Source organism: Sprattus sprattus (assembly GCF_963457725.1).
Source record: "Sprattus sprattus genome assembly, chromosome: 2".
NCBI lineage: Eukaryota > Metazoa > Chordata > Actinopteri > Clupeiformes > Clupeidae > Sprattus > Sprattus sprattus.
In genome coordinates this window covers 69229613-69245999 of record NC_137921.1, presented here as the reverse complement: position 1 = coordinate 69245999, position 16387 = coordinate 69229613, and the positions used below count along the sequence as shown (strand labels likewise).

General features: G+C 41.1%; 1 protein-coding gene across 1 annotated transcript; it reads left to right on the top strand.

Annotated features, from left to right (window-relative positions):
- slc30a2 (solute carrier family 30 member 2) lies at positions 1-12060 on the top strand (the record flags this gene model as incomplete). Its single annotated transcript, XM_080832049.1, has 8 exons — positions 1-80; positions 7100-7308; positions 8430-8576; positions 8957-9110; positions 9687-9912; positions 10813-10918; positions 11501-11635; positions 11915-12060. 8 exons carry the CDS (start codon positions 1-3, stop codon positions 12058-12060), a joined length of 1203 nt encoding a protein of 400 aa, XP_080688175.1.
- Positions 12061-16387: the final 4327 nt, after the last annotated feature.

The window sequence follows — 16387 nt, the reverse complement described above, 5'->3', positions numbered from 1 at the left end:
ATGGATGCGCCAGTGAATTCTGAGAAATCACATCTTATGAATGAGAAGAATGCCAAAATGTATTCACTAAAACAGAAAAGGTAGGCTTTTTTTTTCATCGTAATTGGCTGCATGAAGCTTTAAGTTATTGTAGCCTACTGTATGGTATTATTTAGCCTACTGCTGAGCCTTATTTTGAATTAAATGACAGCAGACTTTTAAACTATTTAATGTACACTTATCTTTATTAAACATACACAGCGGAGTTTTAGAATATAGCCTCCATTTGGCGATATATTTGCGTTATAGTTTTGGTAGCGCTAACGCCATTCCTTTTGTGAAGCGGGTTTTGCAACCGCAAGACCTGCAGTGGTGTTCCACTGGTGCTTTTAAATTAATACAAATATATATATATATATTTATGTACAGCACATATTCTTATAAACTTCATCAAACAGATCGAGTCGTTACATCTCACAAGATTCAATATAGTCTAATTCTACAAGATACTTTCAACACCACCATATGTGACCATCAAAATATAACTGTCCGAGTTCCAGTGCCCTGAATATCAGAGACATAAGACTTTCCACTATTCCAAAAGAAACCTTTTTCGTATTCTCCCCACCCACTTCCATTAACCAGACTGGGTGTGTAATGTTTTATGTGAATGAACAAATTCATTTTCACGGCTCACTTGATCGTAGACAGTATTTGACAAATGGCCGCAGGGAAGTTGTGGGACTATAGCCTGCAAACCTATCATCTCTTATTATGGGATACGATGTAGAAAATGGACCATCGGTTAAGATGCTGAAAATTAAAAAAAATTAAGCCACATAAATACATTTCTGGATAATAAAAACAGTTTATTAACTTAAATGTAAATTGTGTGGTGTCACGTATCCTAATAATAAAAATACAATAAAATAAAAAAAAAAAAAAAAAACACCAATTACTGCTAATTAAAATCGCCAACTACTATGTTTGTGTTTGAACATTTTAGATTTTTTTTTTTTTTTACATTTGACAATTTTTTTGCATTTAGAAATGATATATTCTGTCACAAATATGTCTACGGTCCTATATTCTGCGCACTTTATTAAGTAAAATAATAAATAGGCAATATTTGATCGGTACTGTTCTGTTTTTTTAAGCGAATTATGTGAGAACACGCAGATGCTTATCAAAGGGAACGTTATTGCGTTTCAGCACCTTGGACAGGGTCGCCACGTACATTAACTGAGAAGAGTTGATATTCTGTCTGTGAAGTCGGCCGATCTTCTATGGCCTGTGAAAGCGATATTGCATTGTATTCGGGTTAAAAAAAAGTATTTGGGGGGCTCCAATGCGTTTGTGTATGCCCGTTCAGTGACTCGAGTTGGTGGATAAGGTAGGCCAATGTAGCAGTTCAGCGTACATTTCAAAATATTTTACTTGCTTAGGTGAAGTGTGTGGGAATAGTGCCCTGTCCTGGTCTCGTCGCATAATTGAATGGTTTGCTTAATTGCCCCATTGCCTTGTTAGCCTTTGTGTATGGCGTTTTTATACCAGCCTTTAACTGCCCACGTTGATTTTAGGCATGCTGTGGCATGTGCTTCTTTTCAAGGTTTACACATTAATATCTAGGCTATTTAATGATTTTAATATAATACGTAGGCTAACGTGCCTCTAAGATACAGGTTATTCATTTGAGATTAAAAATACTTCCGATCGGGCTCGGGAGCATGGTTGATGGAGGAGATTGTTATCAGAAAACAGGCCTACACAAAAGTTTGTTTCACAGCAAAAATTTAAATTTACTATTTTTCTGCCTTAAATCGTTATCTCTCCGCGTCACTTACATAAATGCAAGAGACAAAAGCGGCGGTCAAAAAGCAAGAGGTTAAGCTAGTTATACAATTAAAACGTATTAGTTATGCTGTCTTCGAGAGATGGGTCCTGTCGTTAGGGTAGGAGAATAGATCCTGTCTAAAACAGTTAAAGGTAATTACGGAGATATGTGACTTCTTTCATGAACGTATAGCCATAATACCGCCAAGGAATATTGTCTTTTACATATTAAACACATTAAAAAATAAACTGTTGATTATTTCATTATAAGTAGGCTATGTCAAAATGGTATATATTCACGTGCGTAGTGCGAGATAAAAGTCTGAAAAAATAGGATGATGCAGGGAGGAAAGATTAAAAGGAGAGCAAGCAATAGAGCGAAGCTTTCATTTTAATTAGGCTATACAACAGCATAGCTTAGTTTAAATCAATGGAATGATTGTAGATTACTTTAGGGCTTTAAACATGGATATGAGTGCAATAGTCTGAAAGAGGTCAGGATAGTCTCTCTCTTTCTTTTTTTTTCTCTCTCTCTCTCTCTCTCTGTGCACATGAGATGGACAGAGACCATGTACTGACAGTCAAGGAGAGTGTACATTCATATTTGGTGTGTGTGCGTCTGTGTGAAAAAATCTCCGAGAGAGAGAGAGAGAGAGACACACACACACACACACACACAACGTGATATGTTGCCAAGGACTAAAACCCACCCACCAAAGATTTGCCTTAGTCCATTCACATGACTCTATGGGGAATGCTTCATGGCAGCAAACGGCAACAAGAGATAATCAGGCCCAGGGAAATAAAGTGTCACTCTAAAGAGAGGGACACCATACAAGGTTCCCATACCAAGTCCTGTTCTGTCATTTAGTATGAATATTCCCTCTATGTCATCTATAATGAGCTATTAAGTGTTAATGCTTATTTTAATTCTTCCATGACGTGAAACGCAGGCCTAAACAGGTACACTGAATGCTTGCCCTAACCATAGGCGTCATTTACGTTGGGTACCCTGGGGACACTTTTTGCAATCATGAATTTAGTCTCTATCGGAAAATAAAACCTCGCTGCAGTGAAAAGAACGTTTCTCAAACAAAGTGCTTATTGACCAGTTGATGGATGAAAATCAAACTGATGGAAAATGAAAATTGTGTGTATTGTGTTGCAATGTGGCTATAGTTGACCCCAAGCTCATAGATATCAGTGGCTGACATCCTTCAACTCTTCAATTCAACTCTTATTCCGAATGGTTGTTTGCCACATAAACTCCACATAAAACTACTGGCAAGGAGGTCAACAAATGCTGGAGATTTTTTCTGAGCTCTGATGATAAACGTGTGAAAACGTGTGTGAGGAGCTGCAACTGTTTAAAACTTTCTGAACTGCTAAACTTTTTTAAACTTTCCGTGGCTGCAGTGAATGTTGGGTAGCTAGCAGGCTAGCAAGCTGCAATTTCAAAGAGGGGAGGAAACCAAACAACACACAAGGAAAGTCAAATGACTGAAAAATAGAACTAAGGAGTCGTGAGGTAAACTCTGACAACAACAGTGAATGGATGAGTGTCTAAAAGAAACAAGGGTATTGTGCATTTAGAAACGTATTGGACTGAAAGGACAAGCTTGAAAGAAATGGCGGGACCATTGGTGCTTTTGATTAACAGAATGAACAAGAATGGGAGCATTGAGAGAATGCAAACCTCCGCCTTGTGACCTTGACCTTTTACCTTGACATGACCTTTGACCTTGACATCTGAAAATCTAATCAATTATTGCCATTATATTACCCAACCTCCGCACAAAGTTTGATGGAAATCGGTCCATGCGTTTCTGCGTAATCCTGCTAACAAACAAACAAACATACAGGGGCGAAAACATAACCTCCTTGGCGGAGGTAACAATGGAGTTGGTATACAGAGTGTTTTGAGAACTTTGTCGAAGCTAATGGCACGGATGAGGACCCATGCTGTGTCTAATCAAGCGGACGTATTCTAGTTCCAGCACATGCATGTTAACCTTACTGGCCCGTTTGAAGAGAGGCTGTTGCCGGGGGCCTATTGTTGCACATAGTGATGGCCAGATGTTGCAATCATGAGATCAACCACAGCCCAGAAAAACATTGAGAGGCTTCAGGAAATGTTCAGTCGTTTCAGCTTTCTGGAACAGCTGGGAAGCAACAATGGTCCAAATTCCAAAATGGAAGAAACAGCCGGTAGAAACGTCCCTCAAAGGCCTACTTTTTCCTTTTATACTTTTGAGTATTGCATTTATGGAAGTGACGCAAAAAAGATAACGATTATCGTTATGTTTTCTCATAACTTTACCCTCCATCAAACATGCTCCCATGCCCGATTGGAAGTATTTTTTATCTCCAATGAATAGCCTGTATCTTAGAGGCACGTTATTAGAAGCCTACGTAGGCTAATTTATTAAAATAATTAAATAGCCTAGATATGGTGGGGCCAGTAGGCACTTCTTCAAGATTGCTGAGCACAGCTTTGAAGATATACAAAACAAAAGAAGAACAGGGAAGTAAAAGAGAGGCAGACTCATCAAATGAATGGAAACTGAAGTCCAGAGTATGTCATTCCAGTGGCTGATAATTGTTATTGGCCACTTTGACAGGCCTATTTCAAGGTGTCTCTCTTGACAGGGTCTAAGGTAGGGATGGGATTTAAGAACCGGTTTTTGTTGAGAACCGGATCCCAGTGGATTGTGTCCTTGAAATCATTGGAAGTCCTTAACGATTCCACTATCGATTCGTATAATAGCCAGGGGTATCCTTCTATTGCCCTCGTATAATAGGCAGGGGTATCCTTCTATTGCCCTCGTATAATAGGCAGGGGTATCCTTCTATTGCCCTCGTATAATAGGCAGGGGTATCCTTCTATTGCCCTTGTATAATAGTCAGGGGTATCCTTCTATTGCCCTCGTATAATAATCAGGGGTATCCTTCTTTTGCCCTCGTATAATAGGCAGGGGTATCCTTATATTGCCCTTGTATAATAGTCAGGGGTATCCTTTAATTACCCTTGTATAATAGTTAGGGGTATCTACCTATTGCCCTGATGTAATAGTCAGGGGTATCAACCAGTTGCCTGGATGTAATGATCTGCTTTTCTTTAAACTGCCTGGCCACTGAGCCCTGAACTACAAAATCCCCATCTTGGGTACTGGGATTCGGAACAGTGTGTGACTGTATCAGTGTGTCTGCATATGTGTATGGTTTGTGTGAGTAAGTGTGTGCATGTGTGATTGAATTGTATGTATGTATGTATATATGTATGTATGAGTGTGAGTGAGAGTGTGTGTGCGAGAGAGATAGTGTGTGCATGTGGGACAGGGGGCTGTCCCAGTGGTGTAATTAAACAGCCGCTCTTTTCCACTTGACTGCTTCCTTAGAGTTGTGTCGTGGCCCTGAGTGTATGTGTGTGTGCGTGCGTGTGTGTGTGTGCGTTGGTGGGGGGTTTCATGACGGAGATGGGTTCTCAGATTCACTTTTCCAGCCCATTAGTCCCATCATAGAGCTCCTCATTGGGACAGCACCTGGGCTGGGGGTAGAGTGGGGGGGTGGGGGGTGGTCACCAAAATGTCCAGTCAGCAACGCTCACAGTCTAATCCCAGTCTGTTTCTTGTCATGGAAAGGGAAGAAAAAAGAAACAGATTCTGAGGCAGAGATTGCTGGGTACATCTTGTGCTGTGGTGGTTTTTTATGATGTATATTATTATATTATTTATATAGTGTATATATATAGTGTGTGTGTGTGTGTGTGTGTGTGTATATATACAGTACTGTGCAAAAGTTTTAGGCAGGTGTGAAAAAATGCTATGAACTAAGAATGCTTTGAAAAATGTAAACAATAAATGTTTATTTTTTATCCATTTACATGGTAAGACTGAGCACAGCAACAAGACACAACATAGTTATACTGCATCAGCAGGGTCTCTCCCAGACAAAGATTTCAAAGCAGACAGGGGTATCAAAATGTGCAGTTCAAGCTCTTTTGAAGAAGACGTTGAGGATCGTAGACGCAGTGGTCAGCCAAGGAAACTTAATGCAGCTGATGAAAAACACATCAAGCTTATTTACCTTCGAAATCGGAAGATTTCAAGCAGTGGCATCAGCTCAGAACTGGCAGAAACCAGTGGTACCCAGGTACAGACATTTACTGTCCGGGGAAGTCTGGCCAGAAGTGGTCTTCATGGAAGAGTTGCAGCCAAAAAGCTCTACCCCGACAAGGAAACAAGGCCAAGTGACTGAACTAAGCACGAAAACATAGAAACTGGGGTGCAGAAACATGGCAGAAGGTGCTCTGGACTGATGAGTCAAAATTAGAAATATTTGGCTGTAGAAGAAGGCAGTTTGTTCGCCGAAGGGCTGGAGAGAGGTACAATAATGAGAGTCTGCAGGCAACAGTGAAGCATGGTAGAGGTTCCTTTCCAGTTTGGGGCTGCATTTCTGCAGGTTGAGTTGGAGATTTGGTCAGGATGAATGGTGTCCTCAATGCTGAGATACAGGCAGATACTAATCCATCATGCAATACCATCAAGGAGGCGTATGATTGGCACCAAATGTATTCTGCAGCAGGAACATAACCCCAAACATACAGCCAATGTCATTAACAACTATCTTCAGCTTAAAGAAAAACAGAAAGTCCCTCAAGCGATGGTATGACCCCCACAGAGCCCTGATCTCTACATCATCGAGTCTGTCTGGGTTTACATGAAGAGACAGAATAATATTAGGAAGCCTACATCCACAGAAGATCTGTGGTTAGTTCTCCAAGATGTTTGGAACAATTTACCAGCCGAGTTCCTTCAAAAACTGTGCGCAAGTGTATCTGGAAGAATTGATGCTATTTTGAAGGCAAAGGGTGGTCACACCAAATATTGATTTAATTAAGAATTTTCTTCTGTTCCTTCACTGCATTTTGTTAATTTATGAAGAATTGATGAAAATAAACTGTTAACACTTCCATTTTTGAAAGCATTCTTAGTTTACAGCATTTTTTCACACCTGCCTAAAACTTTTGCACAGTACTGTATATATCATTTTTGTTATTATGGTACAACGGTAAATATTACTATATTATTTCCATATACATGTTTTCCTCACTCACTTAAATGGAACAGAATGCAAAACAATCCAAAAACATGTTTATTCCTTATTAACACAAATGAGAAAGCGATTCATCCCCACCTACCACCATCTTTCCTTCTAGTGTTTCCTGGAGAGCATTCTTGAAGGAAAATATTGTCCCCTAATCAGATGTTTTTTTTTTTTTTTTTAGTGAATTTCCAGATTCCAAAGACGGCTATCCCAGCATGCCCTTGGAGAACGGTGACGCAGCCGGGGCCATCGAGCTGAGGAGGCCCGTGCACGCTCACTGTCATGGCCACAAAGCGTCCGGCGGGGAGGGCGGCGAGAGGCGGCTGGCTCAGAAGAAGCTCTACATTGCCTCCATCGTGTGCCTGGTGTTTATGATAGGAGAGGTGATAGGTGAGAGGCTTGAGGCTGAGACATAATATACTCTCCCTACCACGCCCCACCCTCCCAAACACACACACACGCTCGCTCACACACATTTACTCATTTACGAGGCCATTGAGGACACCGTATCATCCAAAATGCTGACTTGTCTTTTTGAGAATGATTTTTTTTTTCTGGATAGATAAGGTAATCTAGTTCTGCCTGAGTTTTGTGTTTTAGGCACATTTATGTAAAAACATGTGGCGAGCTATAGGAAACTTTCTAAAAAAAATTACATTCAACTTGGGAGTCAAACTCTTTGACTTAATATAAAGCCGAGTTCTGCACACAAAGCTTGTAATTGCTTAGATAACGATGTCATTCATTCTCGGCTGCTCAGAATTAGATAAACGCGCTCAGCCATTACATACTTCTGCAGTCACAAAAAAGTGTTTAGCGCTGTACAACTGTTCACACATTCATCTTTATTCAATGTGAGGGTCTGGGCGTGAGGCCAATTTATGGATCATCTGAGAGAACCATTCAATTTAAATCCTGCGAGGTTCCACTGGTCTCCGGCCTCTTTGGTATTCTGAGTCAGCACCCTCAGTAAGAGCAACCAGAAACCAAAGGAAAATAAGAACTATTTCCTTTCTGTACGCTGGCGGCTCGGAAATTGGATTCTGAAACATGGCCTGCGCCCACTAAACTCTTACGGTGGTCTGAATTTTGGTTCCTGAAGTTCCACCGTGCACCTTATATCTACTTTTGAGGTGAAACTTATCCATTTCTCAGACCCTTAAAGAAACACTGTGAGGGGCTTTACTGTTCTGTTTTAATGGTTAGCGGTAGTTTTTATCACGTTCTCAGATTCATTGTGAGGGTATGGAAAGAATAGATTAACATGCCTAGCCTCAAAGTTATTCAGTAGTTCTCTTCACATTTTTGCTTTTTTTTGCCATGGGTTGGACCCCCCCCAACAGCTTTTACATAATGTTACATAATATACTGCCAAACCACATCAATTAACAAGCTAGACATCTCTTATCCGTGCCATATGTCTGTTGGATGTTAGCTAGTTAGTTTGCTAGTTTTAGGCAAAAACACCATAATGCTTCTTTAATTACACTCCTTTTTTCGTTTATCGTTAGGGGGCTATCTAGCTCACAGTCTGGCCATCATGACCGACGCTGCTCACCTCCTGACAGACTTCGGCAGCATGATGGTCAGCATCTTCTCTCTGTGGGTCTCAACCAGGCCGCCTACAAAGACAATGAACTTTGGCTGGCATCGGTCAGGTGAGACTGTCTTTTGGATTACTGTTTATTTAATCCAAGGCCTGTAGTATTCAGCCATGTTTTCTAGTTTTGTAGCATAATGCAGATAATTATTTGACCAGCTACTCTATGAAATAGAATGAACACAGACTTAGCATTAGATATAATGTGCTTGTCTAGAAGTGAATTGATCCCCTTGCTATCAACTATGATCAAAACAACCTAAAGACTAACGCGTAAAGTTTATTTTAGCTTAGCTTAGCCCAGAGAGATTCAGAGAGAGCTAAGACTTGGCTCTAATGCGTTGAATCACAGTTTGCACAAATTTGAATGGAAATGTTATTTTGTGTTAGAAAATAAACACTTCGGTCACATCATGGATTTTCTTTTTGTGCATCCAGAGATAATGGGAGCCCTGGTGTCCGTGCTGTCCATCTGGATTGTGACGGGGGTTCTGGTGTACCTGGCCATTGACAGGATCGTCAGGAATGACTATGAGATCGAGAGCCACGTAATGCTACTCACCTCTGGCTGTGCTGTGGTGGTCAACATCATGTGAGTGCTGGGGTCTTTTAGCCTAACTTACCTAAATCCCTAAAATTAACTACACAACTTCATACAAGTTATACATATATCAAAACTCTATCCTGCTACACAGTATGAGATTGCATAAAAGTATCATATTTTATACGACATATTATATTCTTAAAAATATCCCTTTTTATAACTTTTGCTGCTTGAAGTCAAGGAGGAGGAGGAGTCGTTCAGTAATCGGAGGGTTGCTTGGTGCCTGAGATATTAGCCTGTCTGAGGCATTAATCTGTAAAGCACTTTCAGTGCCGTGAGTAAAGGCCCCTGCTTGCTTCTGCGTTGGTGTTGCGCAAAATTTACTCATAGCAATTCATGCTCCCTGAAAGGTTCGGGTGTTGCCAAGCAATTCACACCCAGAATAATAGGCTTGCGTAAAAAATGGCGCAAGTCTAGAAAAAGGGGCCGACGCACGTGCAGTCGTGAGAAGTCGCGCAAGGGGCTTGCGCGGCCTCTTGCGCTTGCGCTTGTGCTTACGCTTACGTCTCTGAGCAGAAATCAGCCTTAAGAAAAGCACTATATATTTACCATCCACCCCTGCAGCATGGCCTACATCCTGCACCACTCCACCACCTTCCATGCCCACGGCGCCGGCTACCAGAAGATCGATGAGAACGGCGTCAGTCTGAACCCCGTGGCCCACGGTCACTCCCACGGCCTGCTGGGTGGCCACGGCAACGCCAGCGTGCGGGCTGCCTTCATCCACGTGCTGGGGGACCTCCTGCAGAGTGTGGGGGTCATGGTGGCTGCCATCATTATCTACTTCCGGGTTAGATCAAAAAGACATTTTTTTTGTCACATTTTTCTCTCTCTTAGTTCTTTGTACCTATATTATATATATATATATATATATGTATATTTGTATATTTTTTATTTTCATTTTATTTACCTTCAGCGGATGCACTTCGGTTGAACCTATCTTGGAAGTGAGATGACTTTATATTTAGATGCTTGAAGTACTTTTTTTTTGCCAAACATAACCACAGGGAGAGCCCTTCCCTTTCAATGTGCAGTGAACTTTAAATATGATTGGCCAGAATGGGCCAATGTTTTGATGTTTCTCATAGCATCTATTTTTTCATAGCTTTTAGCCAGCTCTCTAAAGTATTCCATGTTATCACGTAGAACAGATCCTATACATCTGTGTCAGATGGCTGGCTAGCTCTTCATGCTACCGAATGCACACATAACTGTAGAGCACAGACAGCTATCCTAAATCCGACCCAGATCTCTTCTAGACTTAGCTGCAGGAAGTGAAGCGAAGCCCAAAGCATTGCAGATCCTCAGTTTCGTCTAATTGGAATACACTGAAACTGCTCAGTGGGAACTGTTTAAACTGAAAGATAAATCGTTTACACTCAGCTCTCTGTCATGTATTGCAACTCCCCACCCTCACCCCCACCACACACAGACACCCGTCTGAAGGAATGGAACTGGAAAACTCTTTACAATACTAATGACCCTCCATCTGCAGCATAATATAATCAGACACTAGATGAACACACGATCTGATTACATTTGCCTCTGCGTTTTCGTTGTCTATTCTCTCTCTCTCTCTCTCTGCTATCTCTCTCTCTCTGCTCTCTCTCTCTCTGTCTCTCTCTCTCTCTCTGCTTTCTATCTCTCTCTCTCTCTCTTTCTCTCTGTGTCTCTTGTTGTTCTTCCTCAGCCTGAATACAAAATAGCCGATCCTATTTGCACCTTCCTGTTCTCTGTGTTCGTGCTGGCAACTACAATCACAATCATGAGGGATGTTTTTCAGATACTCATGGAAGGTACGGAGACTCTAAAGATCCTTTTAAATATGTGATGCTAACTGTAATGTTCATTGCTGTTTTGTTAGAAAATGAGACTTTGAACAAGTACACATCACACATGTGCAAGATGACATTTCTGACACGTTTGAGTCACACTTATATATTTATATTTTAAGGTGTAGTGCGTGAACCGGTTTCACAAATGTTTTTTAATATTTGAGCTCAACAGCCAATCAAATGACACCCCTCCCTTCTGTGCTTCTGCAGCACTATGTTGATTGGTTTGGATTGTTTATGACACGATGACCCAGAGGACTGTATGACAACTGGAGTTTTTCTTGAGTAATCACACAGCAACAGGACCATGGAGTGCTATTTGTTTGTCAAACAAATAGCACTCCATGGTCCGGTAGCTGTCTGATTACTCAAGAAAAACTCCAGTTGTCATACAGTACTGGGTCATCGTGTCATAAACAATTTTCTTTTTTTGTTGACAAAAAGTGTACGGGAATAAAATAGCGGACTGTACCTTTAACTTCTTGCTGTGCTATGTCTGCATTGAGCTTCCTGGGATTTGACATGAATGCATTGTCTCCACAGGGGCGCCAAAAAGCATTGAGTTTAACTCTGTGAAGGAGGTGCTGCTGTCGCTGAAGGCAGTGAAGGCCATGCATAGCCTGCACGTCTGGGCTCTCACCTTAGGGCAAACACTGCTGTCTGTCCACGTGGCCATTGGTGAGGCACAGCCTAGTTCATGGTTCCTGCACAAGTTATACATGGAATGAATAAATATGGCTAACTATGCCAAACTGTATTATAATTAAACATTTTCTTGAGGGCGTTTGAGGCCTTCCATCCCCCATCTAACACTTTATATGATTTGAGTTCATTTGGGTTGATTTGTGTAGAGTGTGGTTAGAACTTACACTCCTTACACACATATACACTGGATATTCTAGGAATCAATTAGGTCTTAGAATGTGAATCTCAGAAGTTCTGCTTTTATTTCTTCAGAGGAGAACGCCGACCCGCAGGTGGTTCTGAGGGAGGCCACCGAGCTCCTGCACACCAAGTTCGGCTTCTACAGCACCACCATCCAGGTGGAGGCCTACTGCGAGGACATGGCCCACTGCACCCAGTGCCAGGACCCCACGGACTGATGGCCGCCGCCGGCCAGGCCGGATGGAGAAAGGTCAAAGGTCGGTACAGGCAAAGGCTGTGGAATGCCCTCCCTGACCATCTCAGGGCCCCACAGTCTATTGACGTTTTTAAAAAAGGCCTGAAAACTTATCTTTTTTCAAAAGCTTTCTTCTAATCATTGTTAATTGTTGTTGTCTTATATGTATATGTAGCACTTTGAGATCTGTATGATGTAAAGTGCAATACAAATAAAATGTATTATTATTATTATCATTATTACAGAGAGGGGGCAGTCGGATGAGGAGAACACATGCGCACATCAATGGCATCGCTGAGGCCTAACGCTGCAAACTTCATGCGATGCAGAGGGGTCCCAGATGAAGGATGGATGGTGCTCAAAGCCATCCTCCCTATACTAATCATTGTCAGACATTAAGGCACTACATAGAGATCACTCATAGTTATGATTTGGTACACACAGAATACACTACGGGCAGGTGGAGATTTCGTGCTTCGTTGCTTTCATATCATTCCGCGAGTAGTCTGTTCTATTTTTTGAACAGATATTGATTGATGTCATATTTCATATTGATTTGAATGAATTGCAGCTAATCATAGATGGATGTGGAAAATGGAATATCAAAACATAAATCATTCTGCCACTTCCTTAAAATGTATACGCAATCACAATTCCTTTGTGAATGTATGGTATATAGGATTTGCTAAACTGCTGTTAGAAAGTCGTGACATGGCATTTTGTGCTTTTCTGCACCACTGGCACAATATTTTATGGGGGAACCTCATCGTTATTGCCTGTCCAAACAGTTCTGGTGCGGAGAGAGGGTATCGACTAAAGAGAAAATAAAGTTGGGTTTGCAGTGCCCTACAGTTAGGGTTACTTCCAGTGGTGTAGTGGTCCCGGTAGAAGTGGGTATACTCCCCAAAAAATTAAGCAGCCCATACAGCACAGAATAAACACCCTGTTTTGAGAAGTGGGTATACTCAATGCTGACAGAAAAATAAGTGGGTATACTCCGTATACCTGCGTATACCCTGGACTACACCACGGGTTACTTCTCTTAATTTGTGGGATCAGCGACTGGGTTTGCTGAGACTAAAGTTTTGTGGCTTCAAATGGCTGGGCCAATATGACGAGGGATTGCATTCTTCACTTCATTTCATCAAGTGCCAAGGTCGAGAGGTCGAACAAGTGCATGTCTCAATAAACCAGGAAGACTCCTAGTAGCAAACATTATACGTATTAAAAATATAGGACAACCAGACCTCTCACAATATATAGCATAATTTAGAAATAAGAAAGACTTCTTAGAAGAATCCCATTACTCAAACTGGTCTTCTTAATCATAGCCCAGAGTGGCCTCTTCACAACACTTCTCAGCGCAACAAAGATGATTGTTTACAGCTGAAACAGACCAGAATGTTCTTCATTACCCAGTTCACTGATCATACTGTTAAGATAACCGTAACTGAAGTAAAGCAGGCTGGGATTGTTCTATATCATTACATTGACATCTTGGCATGTACTGTAAGTGTTGTGGATTTACACCGCTATAGTCTGGCAGCTTATCCACACCATAGCTAGCCCACAGTTGGTTTGTCCTATCTGGTTAGTTGGCCATACATTCCAGGAGTATGACCAGGTCAACATCGGTACGAGGTCTATACAAGCCACTGCAGAGATCTTTGTGAGACATGCATTACATGCGAGGGGATCAGCGTAAAACATAGAGTGACGTGGCTATCAACTTCAAAGGAATCAAAATTGTTAACGAGGAACAGAATGAAGTCAGGTGTACAGCCATAGAAAGCAGACACTAAAAAAGCCAGACCCATCATCAGTTGTTGTTTTTGAATGTTACACTGTTTCTTGCAAACTAAGAATTGTGGCTGAAATTCATTTAAAAAAAAGGTTCACAGTTGCATGGATGGGTCTCCCTCATTTAGCATAGTGAACATCATACAGCTAAGACTGTATCAAAATGTCATCATTCAAATCTATATTTTGCCAACTTTAATAAAATGGAAGTATATTTTACTTGTAAATATATCATCATTTGTAAAGCCATGTGAGAAACGAACAAAAATATCACTTCAGAGTAACCGACACCATTTTTGCTATATTTTATTTTAAATTTTGAATGGATGTTTTAAGGAGGGAACTTGAACTTGTGGCGTGGAACGGTGAAAGTCAATGGATAGCCACGGCACGCATGAGACAGAAACGTACTTTAAATCTCCGGTTGCCAGTGGATACCTGTCGATAATCACAATAAGGTCTTCAATCTTTAGTTTCAGCAATACAATCACAGCAGCCCATAGCTGTGGAACACAAATGAACATTTTACTGCCAAACCGAGCCTCATATGATTTCCCTTAATCAATAAACAATATGATCACTGAGGCCTCATATGAATTACTTTTATTAATAAACGATATGGCCCTAAGGCCTCAATGCCTTTATTGTTGTTATATTGTAGATGTATCTAAAAGAGATTTTTCTTAAAAGCCATTGGAGCTCATTTAATGGGAGTTATAATATTAATAACAATAATGGTAATTATAATACTAATAGATAACAAAAATAACTTTTATTGCACCAATTTACAGTGAGTTGGAGAGAAGCACGCACACCGTATCACAGTTTGGGTCTTGGTTCTCCCCACTATGGTGAGAATGAGTAGAAGTGGTGAGAGGGAGAGATTTGGGCTGCCTACACACAGTCCTGGTACACATCAACCGTAATGTAACTGTCTTGTAACCTGTTTATCAGTCCTGTGATGTTTCCGAGTTCTATGTTGTAACGGTACTGTGAAAATTCTGTAAATGCTCTAAAAGTGACGTATTTTCTGTGAATGTTCACTTTGTGAATGTGTAAATACATTTGCTTACTGTTAACAAATGATCTGTAATCGTTGTGTATAAATGTTATATGGTGTTAATGCGTGTAACAATATGAAAACTCTGGCAACCAACACTCTGTTTGATATTTCATTTCTATTTTGTGTGGTGGGACTTTTGTAAATTGCAATAAATGTGTGCAAATGGTAAAATTTAAAGTTTGTTTTTCCTTTTCCCAGTTAGCTATCTGAGTAAGGCAAAGTAAGGCAAAGACCTCCATCATGCGCCTTTTTAAAGTTCTTTCCCCCGTGTGTAAAAATAAACATTTAGCCGCTGACACAATGACGAATGTCGCTTTTAAAGCGCTACCATCCCGTATGAGCCACGTGCCTCGTGGAGCAGTAATAAGGCTGGTTATTAATGTCGCAGGATGGGAGGGAGTGACATTAATCTGTCTGGCAGTTCTCCACCAGGATGACCAGGGGCTAATTAGCATGAAATACAGGCAAAGTGCTCCAAGTGCACGCGGTGTAACTGTATCATGGAAGTTCCAAGGGTAGAACGCTCAAGCAGTTTAAGAGGAAATTTGGGGAGGACTTCAGTGACTTGTCACACAGCAAGACTCTGCACTGTTATGTAGGTGTGTACGCACTGTGACTGCTTCATCATGCTTCAGAGAACATAAGGTGATGAAGAATAGAAATCCCAGCTGTGACAGTCTGCCAAACAGGTGTGAAAGGTTGACAAAAATGCATCCATCTATTTGACACCTTCGTGTTCCTGTTTAGGTTGTACCAGTTGACTTGATATTGTTAATGTATTATCCTTAAACATAGGTGAATATACACAATAAAGGTGATATCTCCCCAGTGGCTGTCAAAAATACACACACACACACACACACACACACCCACACACACCCCCCCCCCCACACACACACACACACACACACACACACACACACACACACACACACACACACACACACACACACACACTCTGAGCAACACAGCCGTGTTCTCATCTAAACTTAAGATGTATCAGGTAATTGGCGATTGAAAATGGACCATCCCTGGATGATTCAGTGCTTTCAATACATTTCTGTGCTCTCCGTCCCTCTAATGGAGACTGATGCATTGGGTGACGGGCAGAAAGGCACACACCCATCAGACAGTGACGGATACCTGCAGCAGAATAAGGCGGCGCAAACATGGACACTATCAACACACTGACCATGACCAAGAACCCCACTGCAACCATCCTTCTAGCCACTGACAGTAAAACAATAAGCAACACGTACAAAGGAATGGAAAAATTTAATTTTTAATAAAAGTTCATCCAAAATAAATAACATATAAAAGTCCTTACTGATTACTGGAGAAACTGACCCCTTGAACTGAGAAAGAAGTTGCTTTCCAAGTGCCTCTTCCAAGAGTGATTTGGCCCATAATTATTTACAGCACAAAACTGTACAAATATAAAAACAAA